The 15,515-nt window shown below is 39.8% G+C and overlaps 1 protein-coding gene across 2 annotated transcripts in view; it reads right to left on the reverse strand.

Annotated features, from left to right (window-relative positions):
* The window catches only part of CDH2 (cadherin 2), a 233,239-nt gene extending 217,884 nt beyond the window's left edge, over positions 1 to 15,355 (reverse strand). The window contains exons 1-3 of one of the 2 annotated variants that reach the window (XM_019526575.1): positions 15,186 to 15,355; positions 15,003 to 15,146; positions 2,704 to 2,815 (exon numbers count right to left, since the gene is read on the reverse strand). In XM_019526575.1, coding sequence (XP_019382120.1) covers positions 2,704 to 2,815; positions 15,003 to 15,068 — 178 coding nt within the window. In that variant the 5' untranslated portion in view covers positions 15,069 to 15,146; positions 15,186 to 15,355. Of the gene's footprint in view, positions 1 to 2,703; positions 2,816 to 15,002; positions 15,147 to 15,182 lie in introns of both variants that reach the window. The other variant, XM_019526567.1, reaches the window with a different exon arrangement.
* Positions 15,356 to 15,515: the final 160 nt, after the last annotated feature.

The following is a 15,515-nucleotide window of genomic DNA, read 5'->3' on the forward strand; positions in this document are numbered from 1 at the left end:
CATTGCCAAACCCATCAACAGAAGCAAACTCTATGCTAATCAATAAGCACCAACCAGAATAAGAACCTGCCTAAACAGCAAATGCCAAGCCAGGCAACATATTTCCACCATCACTTCAAACAAAACTCCATACAGCAAAACTATCAGAATATATACATCCTACAGTGCTTATCACCAAATGTATTATGTCTCATTTTGTGTACCAGTGGCCTCATGGAAACTAACCTAGTAAGCTAACATAGCTCCTATGCTCCAGAATGACTCTTGCAGAAAAATGGTAAAGGACAGAAAAAAACCTCCCCCACAAAAAAACATTGCCTAGTGGAAGAACACTTTCTACAGAAAAGTTGTTCCATCTCTAACCTCACATTCCTTGTCCTTCAGGGAAACCTACACAAAACCTTTAGAAGACTGGCTTGGGAGCAAAAAATTAACAACTGAAATGGAAATCTCTCCCAAGTATACAGATGATTCAACAACCATCATGGCTACAAGAACACTACTATGCGTTGTATTTGTAATGTCTTTCAAGAGAAGATCAGCTATATTACTTCACACATTATATTCAGTGAAAAAATAATGAAATATTATGGGGACAGCTAATGAGTAGGAAAGTCCTATGACTGTATGATACAATGCAGACAGTCCATTCCTAGCATCTGACAAAGCACACTATTCCTTATGAAAACTTATGCATTTCCAATTTAGTCAGTTTGTAAGGTACAACTCTATCCTGCCTACTGTCTGAGTTCAAACCAACAGAGAACTACTGATCAAGACTAGTTTAGGGTAATAACAGAGTCATTGTAATCAGATGACCTACACAAAAATTACTTGGGTACCTAAGCTCAAGTCTTAGTAAACAGCTGGTATTCACTTCAAAGCCATTAAAAATATCATCATAAAGAGCAAAAACCTCACTGGAAATGTTAAAAGAGAAAAAAGTCTGTCCATGGAGACTGACTAGCACAGGATGAGAATGACGTAAGCAGAGTAGACTTCATAGTTTCTATTTCTGGAGTTTCTGGGTACTACTGTAAAACATTAATTCATGCATAGGAAGAGAAGGAGAAGGAAAAGCAAAAAAAGACAAAAGACAAAACCTTCTTACTGATAGCCAGTTGCCAGACTAGTACCAAAACATTTTTTCAATTATTTCAATAATTCCTAAGCTTCTACTTTTTAATAAATCAATACATAAATCTGTAATGAACAGCATATACTTGCTTGAAGTGAAACAGAAGAGTAACAACTCAAGTTCTAATACTCTAAAGGTGATCAATTCTTCCTTCATTCAAGTTCCCATGATACTTTTAACACCACAAAGCAAGTTTGTAAAAATATAAATTAAAAGGAGATAATTACATATAGTAAGTTAAATCAAAAGCAAAGCTTTTGGTCCCAAGAATCCATTTGTTTTGCAGCTTAACTTAAAAGGTCTCTTTATTTAAATGGTTTGATCTGCATAGCCATATTGATATGGAAGAGAAACAAAGAATGAAATTAAATTAGTCCTAATTTAAGATGTATGTGAAACTGCCTGAAACCAATTTCCTTGGTCAGCTCCACCACTTCTAAAATTAGCTGGAAAGCAATTTCTTTGATACTCACTTAAAAAGAGCAAAATTAACACGTTTCTTAAATATTAGATTTCTAGGGATAATTACAACTCCACTAAAATGCATCTATTTGGGAGTAATTCTGCATACTAATAATGTCTCAGCAAATACACTAGCTTGAATGCTAAAAAGAAAAAGCTGGAAGAGAAACACAAAGAACTGGATATTGAGTCTCCAATCCTGAGGATCCCTGTGCTTATGTAGAGCCCAAATGGCTTCAGTTGGATTCTGCATGTAGATGAAGAACTCTGCATCCGTGTTTCTGCAGAGTTCACTGCTCGATCAGGACTTTGTTAGATTCAGTCTGGGCACCATGCCATTTTGGCATAGATATGCACTAGGGCAAAGCAGAGCCACACTACCCAGGAGAGTGCCTTCCACATGTCCCAGTGCTCAGGAAGAACATGCACACTACTACATCTCTTAAAGGGATACATCATGCTCCCCTTAAATCCACACAACTGCAAATTCCATTGATTAGTGCACACAGTGCAAGTCCACGGCTCGGCTTTTTCTGCACCTTTTCTGACCCAAGTTGAGAACACTGGATGCCTCAAAGGAATGGTAGGGAAAAGTCTTCAGTGTCATCCTGAACACTAAGCAACAGGTATAACTGCAGTCTTTACATAGGTCACCAAGTGGAAAATAAAGTAATCTTTTTCCATACTCCCCAATGACTGCTCAATACAGGCTGGTGACATGTTAATAAAGCAATTATTGAGAGATAATATATTAAGAAATGCAGCCAAACATGAATTCTATGCTGAGAAGCACATGCCAGGGAGATTCAAGGGAAGGTTTGCTAGAACTCAAGTATTTTCAAGTTCTTGCCAGTGGGAGGGTTACATGTTTTTTAAAGTCAACAAATTTTCCTTGAAGTCCCATGGCAGTATTTTGCATAAACAAAGAAACAAACTATTATTCAACACAGATGAAAGAAAAAGCATTTAAAACAAAAACAAAAACAAAAACAAAAAAAAAAAAAATCACACACTCCAGACCAGTGCTAGAAAACATAATAAATTAAAAACAAACAAACCAACCCCCAAGAAATGAAACACCGGGAACATCTTTTTATAAATACCATTGAGAAGAGACTGTCCTTCGTGTACACTCCTTGATATGACTGCATTGTAAACATCTTCAGAAAATCCAGTCTTGCATAAGATGCCTTCACAAGTTGCTTTTATTGGTGCCTGAAATGCAAGATAAAATTTATGTAATATTTGCAAACCCATTCAGCGGAGGAACATTCCGCTTGGCATACACCCCCATTTTGCTACTTTCGTATACAAACAACCTCTTTGTTTCTAAATGGCTACAATGAGAACTCAGAGGGCAAAGGGTTAATCTTTTTGATAACTGACATGGAAGGAACAAATCCCACTTGTCTAGTAAGATCTAAATAATACACATCTTGATTCTTCTAACAACTGAACATTTCATAAAACAGTCATTGACTACAAAGACGAATCGGAGAGGGAACAAAAAATATTCCTTCCACTGGAAATAAACCTTGCATAAAACTGATCACAAACTTTTTCCATAGATAAATACACTCGATAAATATATTTGAGAAGAAAGATCTAACCACTGATGAGCGTATTCAGCTGTGGGTACTTTTGTACAAGTCTGCATTAGCTCAATGGGTAAATATTTTTTTTTATATATAGAAAAAGCAACATTTTTACAACAGAACCTATGTATAATAACTGAAACAGGTATTACATTAAGCCAAATACTTCCAACACCATCTTATGTGGAAGAAATGTTAAACTAGTAGCTCCTTATTAAATTGGTGTAAAGCAACAGGTTAGCAACCGAATCAGAGAAGTTTACTCTTTGAAATATAAACAACATTCTTGCCCCAAATTAAGTAGAATTTCACTTTTTTGAAAGTAAGATCATTTAAAATGAACACCGGAAACCTCCTCATTTCTTAAACATTCTACAGGTTTCTCCTTTGATTTCAAGCAAGTTTTAAAAGTTAACTTGTGGCACAGTCATCAGACACCACAAAGCATTCCATCTAGCATAAGCTTTCATTTGGCTGGGTTTTTTTTTTTTATTTTAGTGATACAAAAAGCACTACTCAAGTTTACATGGAACAAGCTAAACATGTGTAGCTGAAAGCTTTCACACTTTCTGTAAGCTCTTAGGCCCAGATCCACAAAAGCATTTGAACATATACCTTCCACCTAACACCAAGAGCACAATTCTCTTGTGCTAAGTCTAGACACCTACATTTTTGACAGTACATTTCTGCTTATGCACATGCCCAGAACTTAATCCATCCTAGGAAGGCTTAGTATTTGGATTCATCTCTCAAAGTCAACTCAAACAGGGATCCTTAAAATTAGGAGCTTCTCTCCTTTTCTCCCTTTAGGGGTCTAGTCAAGTAAGCACACTGAATAGATTCAGTTCAGCTACTAAAACAAGCACACTACAAAAATGCATCCACTACAACCACAAAAGCATGGCTGAAAGAGAAAGGAGGAGCCCCCTCTCCTCACAACCCCTGCAGTTAAACTACTCACCCATGGAGAGGCTTAGGTTTAATTTCTTTCCTTTGCTTAAGGGTGCTCAAACACACATTTCCCACTTCTTAATAGAGAACATCAAGCAATGGACTCTTCCAAACTGAGAAAAACAAGTCCCACCCCTCCTGCTGAAGCCAGATGACCATTTTTCAAAAGCAGAATTTGGGATTCCTTGGGCCATAGGGGGGACCAAAACAAACAAAAGAAAAAAAAAAAAGAAAAAGCATAATGCTAGCCCAGTGAGAATCAACCTTATCAGCATGTGTGCCACAAACTAGTCCTGTTCCTTCCCTGAGTGCCACTCCCAGTTTCTTCCCCTGCCTGATCTGCTGCAGTGCTTTCTCCTTCCTGATCTGTGCTCCCCACCCCATTTGCTGCTCTACGTTGTACTTCCTTTCCGATCTGCTGCTGTGCTGCTTGTCCCTTCTTTGATAGGACAAGTGCCACACAAATGCTACCCGCATGCCACAGCTTGGCTACCCCTGCTCTAGCTCAAGGAATAAGAAGGGAGATGGGGCAAGAGTTTGCTCTGCAGCCCCAAGGCTGCTCATATATTTAACATTAAACAGTCATCAGATAAGGTGGCACAGTTTCAAAACAAAATAGGGAAATGCCCCATATCACAGAAGAGCCTAGAAATTAGGGCATTCAGCTGCAATTTGGGACAAAGGGGTGCAAGCCCCACTCAGGCACAGGAACCCATGTCTCCCACTTCCTGGGAAAGTATTAACTACTGAGAAATACATGGGCAGGGGAAGGAATGATCCCTCCCCAGTTGGTGAAAGAAACTTAGGTTCTTAACTCAAGACGGGAGTGGGGCTGTGAATCCCAACTGTTGTAGCCACTTCCTTACAGCCCAGTTAGGTGTGTAAACCCTCAAGAAAAGTAAAATGCAAAACAGTTGTGCCTTCTGCACTTCCTCATGGCTACTCTAGGCATCTTGTGGGTCAGAAGTTGGCCACTATGAATCACTGAAATAACCAAATTCTGAAACACCCAAACACCTCCTGCCCAGCCACTGCCCCATGCAACATACAAGCAATTTAGCTACATCTATAACCAGATCTAGGGATCCCACGAGCAGCTAGGACCCAAATCCTCAAAGTATTAAATCATCTAATTCCAGTAATTTCAATGGGATTAGAAACCTAAATTCTCATGAAGACCAAAGTCAAGCACCTGAAAAGAGAGGCATTGTGATATTTAGTGTTCCAATGCCCAAGTCCTTTTCTGAGTCTAGATCCTACTGGTCACTTTGTTATATGTACGTGCACATAAAATGAAAGAAGCCATGTCTGCAACGACAGAAGAATAAGATATTGACTTCACTCAGAAGGTTTTATAGGACTCTAACCATACCTATGCATATTAGCATCTTGGAGGCCCTTTCTCTGAACGGGGAAGTAAGTTTACCATGGTCTCCTTTTCATTGGAGTATACCTGTGTTAACATTTCAACTTCCAGTACATTTTACCATTTACTAAGGAAGCTGTTTAAGTGCTCAACTGAGCCGACATCTACTTAATCCCAGTTCATTTCAAGAGCTGTACCAAAACAGTACACCTGTCAGCATACTCCAATATGGTTTTTTAATTAGTCTACTATCCATTTATGAGATAGAACCTTTCATTAGGGGAAGCACCTGTAAGAGGGCTTCTAGTTGTCAAGTGTGTTTGCCTCCAATTAACTTTCTACTGTGGACTGGATTTAATTGCAACATAAAGGGCACCTCAGCTAAGTACAATTACTTAAATGATCTTGCATTTCATAGAAAAGAAATAGGCTTAAAAACAAAAAGTGGAAGACGAAGAAATATGTAATAGGAGACTGGAAACAGAGGGAGCTGCACTGAAAGGACAGTCAAGTATGTGTTAAGATTTATAAGTAACAATGACATTTAGTTTCTTTAAAAACTTGGGATCATAATTATTTTAGATTTACCAGATCTTCCATCTGTCTCCTTCCTCAGCTTTACACCTCAAATCATGTTATAGCTTATTCTGTTATTTAAAAAATGTTTAAACTACTGTAAGAAGTAACCTCAAAGCAAACATAAGGAAAGAAGAACTAGCCTTTCATAGTATCCCTGAAACAAACAAATCCAGGATGGACAGCTGAGTAGATAACTGGATTTTAACAAGCCTATGCTTATGTGCCTGGGAATCCTTCAGCCTTTCCAACAATCTATGTGCACTAAACAACTCTTATAAACTGAAACAATGCCTCCTCAAACAAAGACTTCAGACCATGAATAAAGAAGCTTCTTTGTTCCTTTATTTGCAACCCCTTGGTTAAATCCAGAAACAAAAGACAGTAGTCTGTTCCCAAAAACAGGCTATTATAAAGATTATTTAAAAATAAAACCCAAAAGACAGACAGAATTCCAATTTTAATATTACATAAAAATCCTATGTTAGGCACTCTAAATAAAATAAGCGTACCTTAAAACTATATATAGCAAGACGTGGGCTGTATCAGGTTAGGTTGAGGCATTCTGAATATTGTGGCCATATTTAAAATGTTGCAACTCTATAAACAAAATTATCTGAAGTAGAAATATAAAGCTCTCTGATATTGAAAAGCATCCCCCAGGCCTTTCTCAATTTCCTGACTCAGGCATAAGGGAGAAAAAAGGAAGACTATAGGGCATATATAGTTGTAACCTACAGGGTATTCCTGCGACTAGCACATTTTAAGCATGGCATTAAATTAGTTGTATACTCATCTACAAGAAAAGACTACTGAAAAATTTACCTTTGCAAACGTATTAATAGAAGTTACAGAGCTATTATTAGAAAGAACAGGGAGGCAGCGTGAAAATTTGCCTCTAGCGGTCTGACAAACTTTGCCAAAGCAGTTGAAAATCTAGCAATATTTAAGCAAAACAGGCCTGTTTTTTCTGCTCCCTTGCACCTTACTTAGTCATCCACAGCTGGGAAAACTATGCAAAATGCTACCATTTACAAGTGTTAATGGCAGCAGCAGATCAGGCCCAATGAGTTAGGTATTGCAGGACTGAGATTAGGTATGAAGTGGCAAACTGCAATCATCAAGCACAATGATGTAAATTAAACGGATGTTATCAAAGCTAATGTGAATTCAACTACCACATTTGATACACTGACACCAGGGGATCAAGCAGTTTACAAAACCCATTTTCCTGAACTACTGATGCATTAGCTCTCTGTCTAGATTTTTTCCTGTAGAATTATTTCCTTTGAAGTTGATATCCTAAACACTTACCTCTAAAGATATGTCCAGACCCCAATTTGATACCCTTTTTTAAAAGGATTCTAGTTTATGAACTGTCCCCAAAACAATTGTATTAAGGATTTCAATTTACAGACCATTAAGACTTAAGTTCACTCATGCAATTTGTGCAGGTTAGTAATAATAAAAAAGGAATAATTTAACTATTTATAATTGCTTTCTAATTAGTCCCACTTCTTAGTTTCCAAGCATTATGCAATGTTGCCACCTTTAGGTCCATAATACTGCACGGGAATGTTTTCTTGGGGGGAGGAATCAAAACTGTAGGAGCATTTCACTCAGCACATCATGTTAGCAAGACTGGATCCTCAAAAAGTAAATCTGCCACACAGGAAATTTTGCTATGGACTTCAGTGAGAGCAGTGCGAGGCCTTGTTACATCTGTTGTCATGCTATTGCTAGCAAACTCAAACAGGCACACAGTCATATGCAGTACTACACCCTTAATTTTTCTTGTTATTGAGAAAATCTCATTTGGTGGTTTTATTATTTGAAGGTAATCAACACTAAAGTCACTATTATTAAAATAGCAACACTAATATGTCATAAACAGGTAAAAATAGATATTCATATGATTAAAAAAGATGTGAAATAAGTTTAAGTGATTCACATTTACATGAAAGCAATACCCATCATAGGCACCACTTTGGTTTTTGTCGGTGGGTGCCTGCAGACGTAAAAAAACAACAAAACAAAAAACCCCCAAACCTGGCACTATACTTTGAACTCAGTGCATTCCCTTGCTGAGCATCGCGCATGCCCAGAACTAGCAGCATGTTACTTCAACCCAGCACAGCAGCATCTGTAAAGATTGGGTGTTTTAGCAGGGCTTTTTTTGGTGCTTTTATCTAACAGCTGACTGAATCAGCTTTCCCTAAAAGTGCCAAAAAGCCCTGCTGAAGCACCTGATCTTTACAGACACTGCAGAGCCAGGCTGAAGTAATGCTCTGCTTCTTCCAGTAAAGTGTGGTTTTGTTTTGTTTTGCTTTTTAACATTTGAAAGCACATGGTCATGGCTCATGGGAGCAGAGTGTCTGCTAATTTTTTTCAGTGGGTGCTTGAGCCCTGGAGCACCCACAGAGTCAGTGTCCACGTTACCCACAGTACTAGGGCTATTTTCCAGTTTTAGCAATCATTTTTGTGTGGAGTATGGAAGCAGGGATATTTGCATCCAATTCCTAAATGATTTTAAAACTGAAATAATCAAACTTGTTCATCAAAACAGTAACAAATGTTTAGAATTAAGAAACACTACAACCATGATATACACAACTGGATATTTCAACCCTTTCTTCTTAGTACCTCACATATTACATTTTTAACCACGGCTAGACATCGCATTAAACCTAGGTACCAATCCTACCAAAATTTTTGCACGTACTTCAACTTACAGTAGATAGGCAGTCCATCAAAGAAAGGAAGCCGTCCTACTAATTTTAATAGATTAATCAAGATTTCACTCAATAGGACAACTCATTACAGTTTCCAGTTTGACTATAAAATCTTTGGAGTAAAGACTACCTTTCGTTCTGGATCTAAACAGCACTTAGCACAATAGACTATGCTGCAAAAGTGTTCCAGCAAAGAAAGTGAAGTGAAGACATAACTTCCACAGCTAGCTTAAGAGTAGTGAAATAAATATTATTCATGTTCAAATTCTGGCTTTGTAAGCTGGGGGTTTCCGAACTCAGGTCCAGAACAGCTTCTCAGAAGTCGTTCAGTTAGCCACACCTAAATCCTCCCCAATTTGGTTTTGATTAACATTTCCTCAACTTTAAGCCAGTGTTCTGCTTCATTAAGCCAGGTATTTCAAAACAGAAGTCAGTTCTTAAACCAAAAATTAAGCTTTTCCTAAATATTCTTTAGCCGTTAGCCACTGCTTCCCAAGTTATACTGACCCCAAAACACTATTTCTCCTTCTTTTCTTAAATGAGCAACATCAAGGCCTCAGTTCTTTAGATCACCTTTGGCCTTCTTGAAGCATCTGATGTAACATGAGGCTGTAACCCAAGTTGCAGCTCTCCTTTCCTACAACTGGGAGAGCTGGGCATGATGAACCTTCTGAAACATATGATGCTCCAGCAATGCTAAGGTCCCAAAGAGAATGAAGATCCTGATATGCATGTGTAAAAATATAAAAACAAACAAACAAACAACCCGACCCAAAAACCACAATATTTTGGAATAAATTTGAGGCTCCCTTTATGCTGCTAAAAAGAACATAAAACCCAAGCCATTAAGTTGAACTGTGCTTCCAAATTTCTTTATGAAGAAAAATAAAACTTTAAAATTTGATTTTTTGCAGATTACTTATGAATAATGCCCCTAATCACAAGAAGAGCTGCTAACATACTGAAAGATTTCTTGTTCATTGACCTTCAGGACATAAGGCCTATATGTTTTTTCTAGCTACGAAAGACTGTGGGGGCTCTACTGGGAGATTATAAAATCTTAATATTTCTTCAGGTGAGAGGTTATTGTTGTATGATAAATATAGTGAAACAGGGAGTCCCCAGAGTAGGCTGTCTATAAACATATTTTTAAAATACACAAGGAATGTCTAGAGAAAAGCATACCGATCCTTTTTTAGGAGCGTTATTGTTTCAGGCAATATTTAGTAAAGTTGACCAAAATAAGTTAAGCAAATACTTAAAAGATTTGGCAATGATATACCTGCCATTTTGAAAACTGCAGAGCCCACATCTTTTACCATAAATCATTTAACAATAAAAAGACTATTGCTCTTTTCATTCAGGACATATACTTCCATGATCCACAGTCAGACATGCAGAATCAGAACAAATTATTAATCATACAGATTAGGCATCATTGCCACAACTTTTTCTTATGAAGAAATACAGAAAGTGCAAAATGAAATAAAATCAGACCACAACACACCAACAAACTGATTTTTTTTTTCTGTACCTGGTTGCATTCAAATATAAGCTCTCCTTGAGGTGATGTGCATCAATGTGTAAGGATACTATCCTTTCCCTCCAAAAAGTCCCTCAAGACTCAGTTCTACATATTCCAATATTAAATCAGCCAATTAATGGGGGCTAGATTGAGAAGCAGGTGGAGAGAGCTATTATCATTATAACAGTTTTTACAACAAAGTATCCCTTCCACTCATACTGTCCTGCATCTGCTATTTGTCTTCTTGGAATGACAGCTTATGCACAACTAGTACCAATGAATCTGGAAAGATTATCCATGTGTAGAAAGACAAGCTTTTTTTCCTCCTAAATTAAAATATGCTCACCCTGGAGATACCTGAGATTGTAACAGCTTTATGGAAAAGACTATGGTTTTGCTTGTGCTTGCACAGACCAATAAAATGCCTATCTTCACTGCATCCCCTGTGCGCTTAAAAATAATATAATTAGTTCTAGAGACACCTATAATACTGTTTTTATTAAATACTTTTGTTTAAAAAAAATATTTTTTCATCATGTATGTACACTCACTTAATACATTACCTCCAAAAGGAAACAAACAGAAGGAAAGTAAATTATTCTAAGGATAAAATCTGGACTGACCAGTTATCCTTACAGGAAACAAGCGATATGCAGTCCTTTGGAAGTAATGTCATTTAACAGTACCACTTTGAGGTCTCAGTCCTACAAACTCTTATTATGCACGGTCTTAATTTTATACATGTAGAGTAGTCCCGCTGGAACTACTCATCAGCAGAGTTAAATGTGCATGAGCCTTTTCCAGACTGGGATCTTAAGTATTCTATCAAGCTACGCTTTAACATTTAACATACGAAAGGAGAATGGAAACAAAAAATAAAATGATATTCATTCTACATTTCTCATAAAAAAATATAATGAAAAATGAGACAAATAAGAAGTTTGCAGCAACATTTATACAAGCCTTCAATGCTGTACCTTATAAGCTAACTGGCAGATTAATAGCAAAACTGGTAGGCAAGTTTAAACTTGTAATTTCTCCAAGAATACTGTAATAGGTAGATATTCTACCACACTCCTCTCTGTATATACAAACTGAATTTTTTTTCATAGCTACCACATGAGATACTTAGGAATGAGCATAGAAATCACAAGATAAGGAAAAGAGAGGGAGCATGAGTCACTTCTGCATGATCGTCTGTCAGGTAAAAATAACTTTACTCCCGACTTCCCCAAGCTACTCTTGCATCTATACTGTACATTTCTATGGTAATTACATTTCAAATTGTATATGCTTTTTAATAATTTAAAAGCTTTATAAGTTTGACTTGCTTGACTTGAAAAATCAACTATGTTAAGATGGGGCCTAATGGGACTCCCAGTGATGTTACCAAGTTTGCCACCAATCTGAGTGGGAGCAGGAGAAAAAAAACAGAGCACTACACTTTGAGATATGCACCCCATTTTAAAATTAATTGCAGTCATAAAAGAGGTCACTTTACTAGGTTCGTGTACATATTTTATATAATTCTACTTTGCCCTCTATTTTATGATGACATTGTAAACTGAATTGTATTTATTCGCTCTATTTTAAAATAGCAACATGCTGAGTTGCATGTGTGTAGGAGTGGTAGTAGGAGGAGGCTTTATAAACAACATCAAGTTTTTAGCAGATTGAAAATATATAAATAAGCTACAGAAGCAAATCTGTAGCTTCCTGCACATATACTGCATAAACATCACATATACTGCTAGTACAGCCACATCATCGTAACAGTAAACCAAAACAAAAGAGGGTCCCTGAGGTACAGTGGTTTCCCTATTTCTGATGAGCCCAATTATTTCAACTGTAAAGAGCCAACTTCAAATCCAAATCTGACATAATAGTTTTCTAGAACTACACACAAAAAGTTTTAAAGATTCTAAATTATTATGCAAAAATATGCCTTTATTTTTTCTGCCAATTTGCCATCTAAGAGCAATATTTCAAAAAGAAAACATTTTCTTTTTTATCTACAAAACCAGAATTGAGGTTGTATTGATGATGTCACCGTCACCTAGACTAAACAAGAAGTACAGGTTGCATTATAGGTTTTTAGAAGCATCACTAACTGCTGCAGAAAATAAAATCTTTAAATGAGCTCCTAGCAGGCAAACAAGTTTTCTACATAACATTTAAAATGTATATGTTACTAATAATAAAGTAATCAGCCAGTCTAAAAATTTGGGAAGTCCACCTACATATTCTATTTCTGAGCTTATGTTCCACCAAGTCCATTCAATTCACTTACCGCCAGCTCAAACAATAATGAAGAAAAAAAAAAAAAGAATAGTGGTTACTGAAGTTACACCTGCCCTCAAAACTGATCTCTTTGATTACACAATCACATTCAGTTTATTTTCAATGCAGCATTTTTTATATGTACCATAAAACCAAAGTACTGGTGCCTGAAGACCTTCACAACAAAAAACCCAAAAGCTGGGGTATGCTTAACACCACCTCATCCATGTGACTGGTTAATACTGACCTACAGAATCCACAAGTAGGCGTAGCAGGGTAGATCCATCCAAAAGGAATTCAATCACTGGGTTCTTTACCGAGGCTGATAATAGCAATGCCACTTACTGTAGCCATTTTTCAAGAATAAATTTACTAGGAACAAGACCAACAGAGTCTTCAGGCAGTAATAACTTTCATTCTCTGTCATCTAAAGCTGAATTCAAACTAGTGACCTGGACCTTAGAGGAACTTTAGCCCATTATTACTTATCTCCTCATTTCTACCATGTCTATCACCATGATGGTCACATGTCATTGCCACAGTCATAATAAGCTTTAACATATAAAAAAAATCTACCGTTTCCCGAGCATAAAATTGCTATATTTCTCCCCATGAACATTTGAATACTAGCTTCACTCTTGTCAACAGCACTGCTCTCGCTTTATTGCTTGAATTCTGTGCACTTGGTTATTCCTTAAATTTCTCAATGTCTACTTTACTCTTGTGCTTATCACCAATTTCAGCAGAAAAAATAATAATTCAGGTTTCTGACAGTAAGGCAAGGGTGTGCCCCACCCCCCCACCTCCCTTTTATCCTCATTCTTTTTTTGTCTCCTGTGAGGCTTTTGCATAACAATCAGACCCACTGACAGAGCTTATAGAACAATTAATCAGGAAAGACAAAGGGCCAGTTTCTAATCTCAAAGGCTGAAAAAATAAGGTTAAACTCTATCCCAAATCCCACTTTTCCAATCATAAACCAAACCTCTAAGAGGACAAACACCTACCTAGTTCCGATTATTTTTTGAGCAAATCAATCACAACTGCTTCACTACCCCACCAATGAAGAAGTCATCAATAACTTGTGCAAATAATGCATTTTGTCTTTGTGACAAGGGTTTGAAATAGCAAAATAAGCAAGTTAAGAGTAAATGTGAGTCTTGAGCATTTCAGACTTTTCTCTTAGAAATTAACTTCTCTTAACCAAGAGCATCAAGTCCAATAATAGAAAAAAAAGTTAATAATGCATCTAACTTGTAAGGTATTGTTAGCACAGCTCATGACAAGAACAGCACCGTTAAAAATGAAAGGCTGGCATACAGGCACAGTTTTATCAAACTGATTTCATACTAAAGCTCCAATTTTGTGACACTAGCAAAAATGCATCCTAACCTGATTCAACTGATCCTCAAACGAGGGAGAAATTGGATTCCCCAATCAGAATGTGCCACTAACAAGGAGGCTACACAAAAAAGCATTAAAGCTAGTACCTGCCCTTCATTCATATATAGTTTGGGCTTTCATTTAAAGCCAGCCCTGGGTGAAGAGATGGTGGAATAACAGAGACCCCCGCTTTAAAGCTGTTGGGTGCAGAAGCAGAAAGGGAGGCAAGTCAACTCCAGTGCCACACAAAGACTCGCCTCAAGAAACAGCAGGTGGGGATGGGCCAAGTTAAGAAAATCCCCCCTGCTACAACCCTTGCCCACCAGCCCAGAAAACAACCCGGCCTTTTGAAGTGACACACAGGAAAACAAGTTTCCACAGAGGACGGCAGGTTTGCCAGAGGAGGAGCACTGTTGTCCAGTCGCACGGAGCAGACGAGCCCAGCTCCTCTTAAGCCAGAGAGAAAATCCCCCAGCTGTTAGGGATCAATGTTTCAGCACCTCATTTGCCCGCTGTGGCCAGCAAACCCTGGCGGGGAGGGGGCACACAACTGCCCGAGGACCGGCCAGAGGGAGAGAGGGGAAGTCGGAGGCAGGGGTGGGCAGCGAAAGCCACAAGCAGGGAGGGGAGATGGGAGCCAGGCTCTGCACCATGGACAGTGACTCTGCTTCTGCTGCTCCCGCTGCCGCACCAGCCCTGCAGGAGCCCGGGAGGCCAGCCTCGCCGCCTGCCCCAGCCCGAGCAGGGACCCCCGCGGGGAGGTGCCCACCCGTCCTCCCCCGCCCCACGCAGCAACCCCTTTAGGGGGGCACCAAGCGGCTCCTGGGGGGGGGGGGCACTAAGCGCTCAACTCCGCAGCCCTGCCCTGCCCTGCGCCGGCCGCGGCGGGACACGAGCTGCCCGTGCACCTGCTCCCCCTGCCGCGAGCCGGGGAACAAAGAGCCGCAGCCCCAGTCCCCGTCCCCCTGCCCTGCCCTGCCCTGCCCGTGCCTACCTGCTGCAGGGCCGCGAGCAGCAGCAGCAGCAGCGACGGCGGCGGCGGCGGCAGGAGCCGGCACATGGAGGCGGGAGGGCGGCACGAGTCCCGGGCTGCGCTCGGCGGAAGCCCCCCGGGTCCCGCGGCCGAATCGGGATCGGGATCGGGATCGGGATCGGGATCGGGCTGGGCTGGGCTGGGCTGGGCTGGGCTCTGCGCGGACAAAAGGCGAAGCCGGCGCCGGGCTGCGCGGGGACAGGCAGCTCCTCTCAGCAAGGAGCCGCCCAGGTGCCGGCGCGGCGCCCCCAGCCCTGCTGCATGCTGGCGGCCGGTGCCTCCTCCTCCTCCTCCTCCTCCTCCTCTCCTTTCTCCCTCCTCCTCCGCCGCCGCCTCCCCGCCTTGCACGGAGCGCGGGGACAACAATGCCGAGCAGCCCCTGCCTGCGTGTGTGTGTGAGAGTGTGCGCGGCTCTGCGCAGCCCCGCCCCCGCCCCTCCCTCCTGCCGCGCGGCCAATGGCCGGGCTGCTCCGC

Source organism: Gavialis gangeticus, unplaced genomic scaffold (genome assembly GCF_001723915.1).
Source record: "Gavialis gangeticus isolate Ggan-Ray unplaced genomic scaffold, GavGan_comp1, whole genome shotgun sequence".
Taxonomy (NCBI): Eukaryota; Metazoa; Chordata; order Crocodylia; family Gavialidae; genus Gavialis; species Gavialis gangeticus.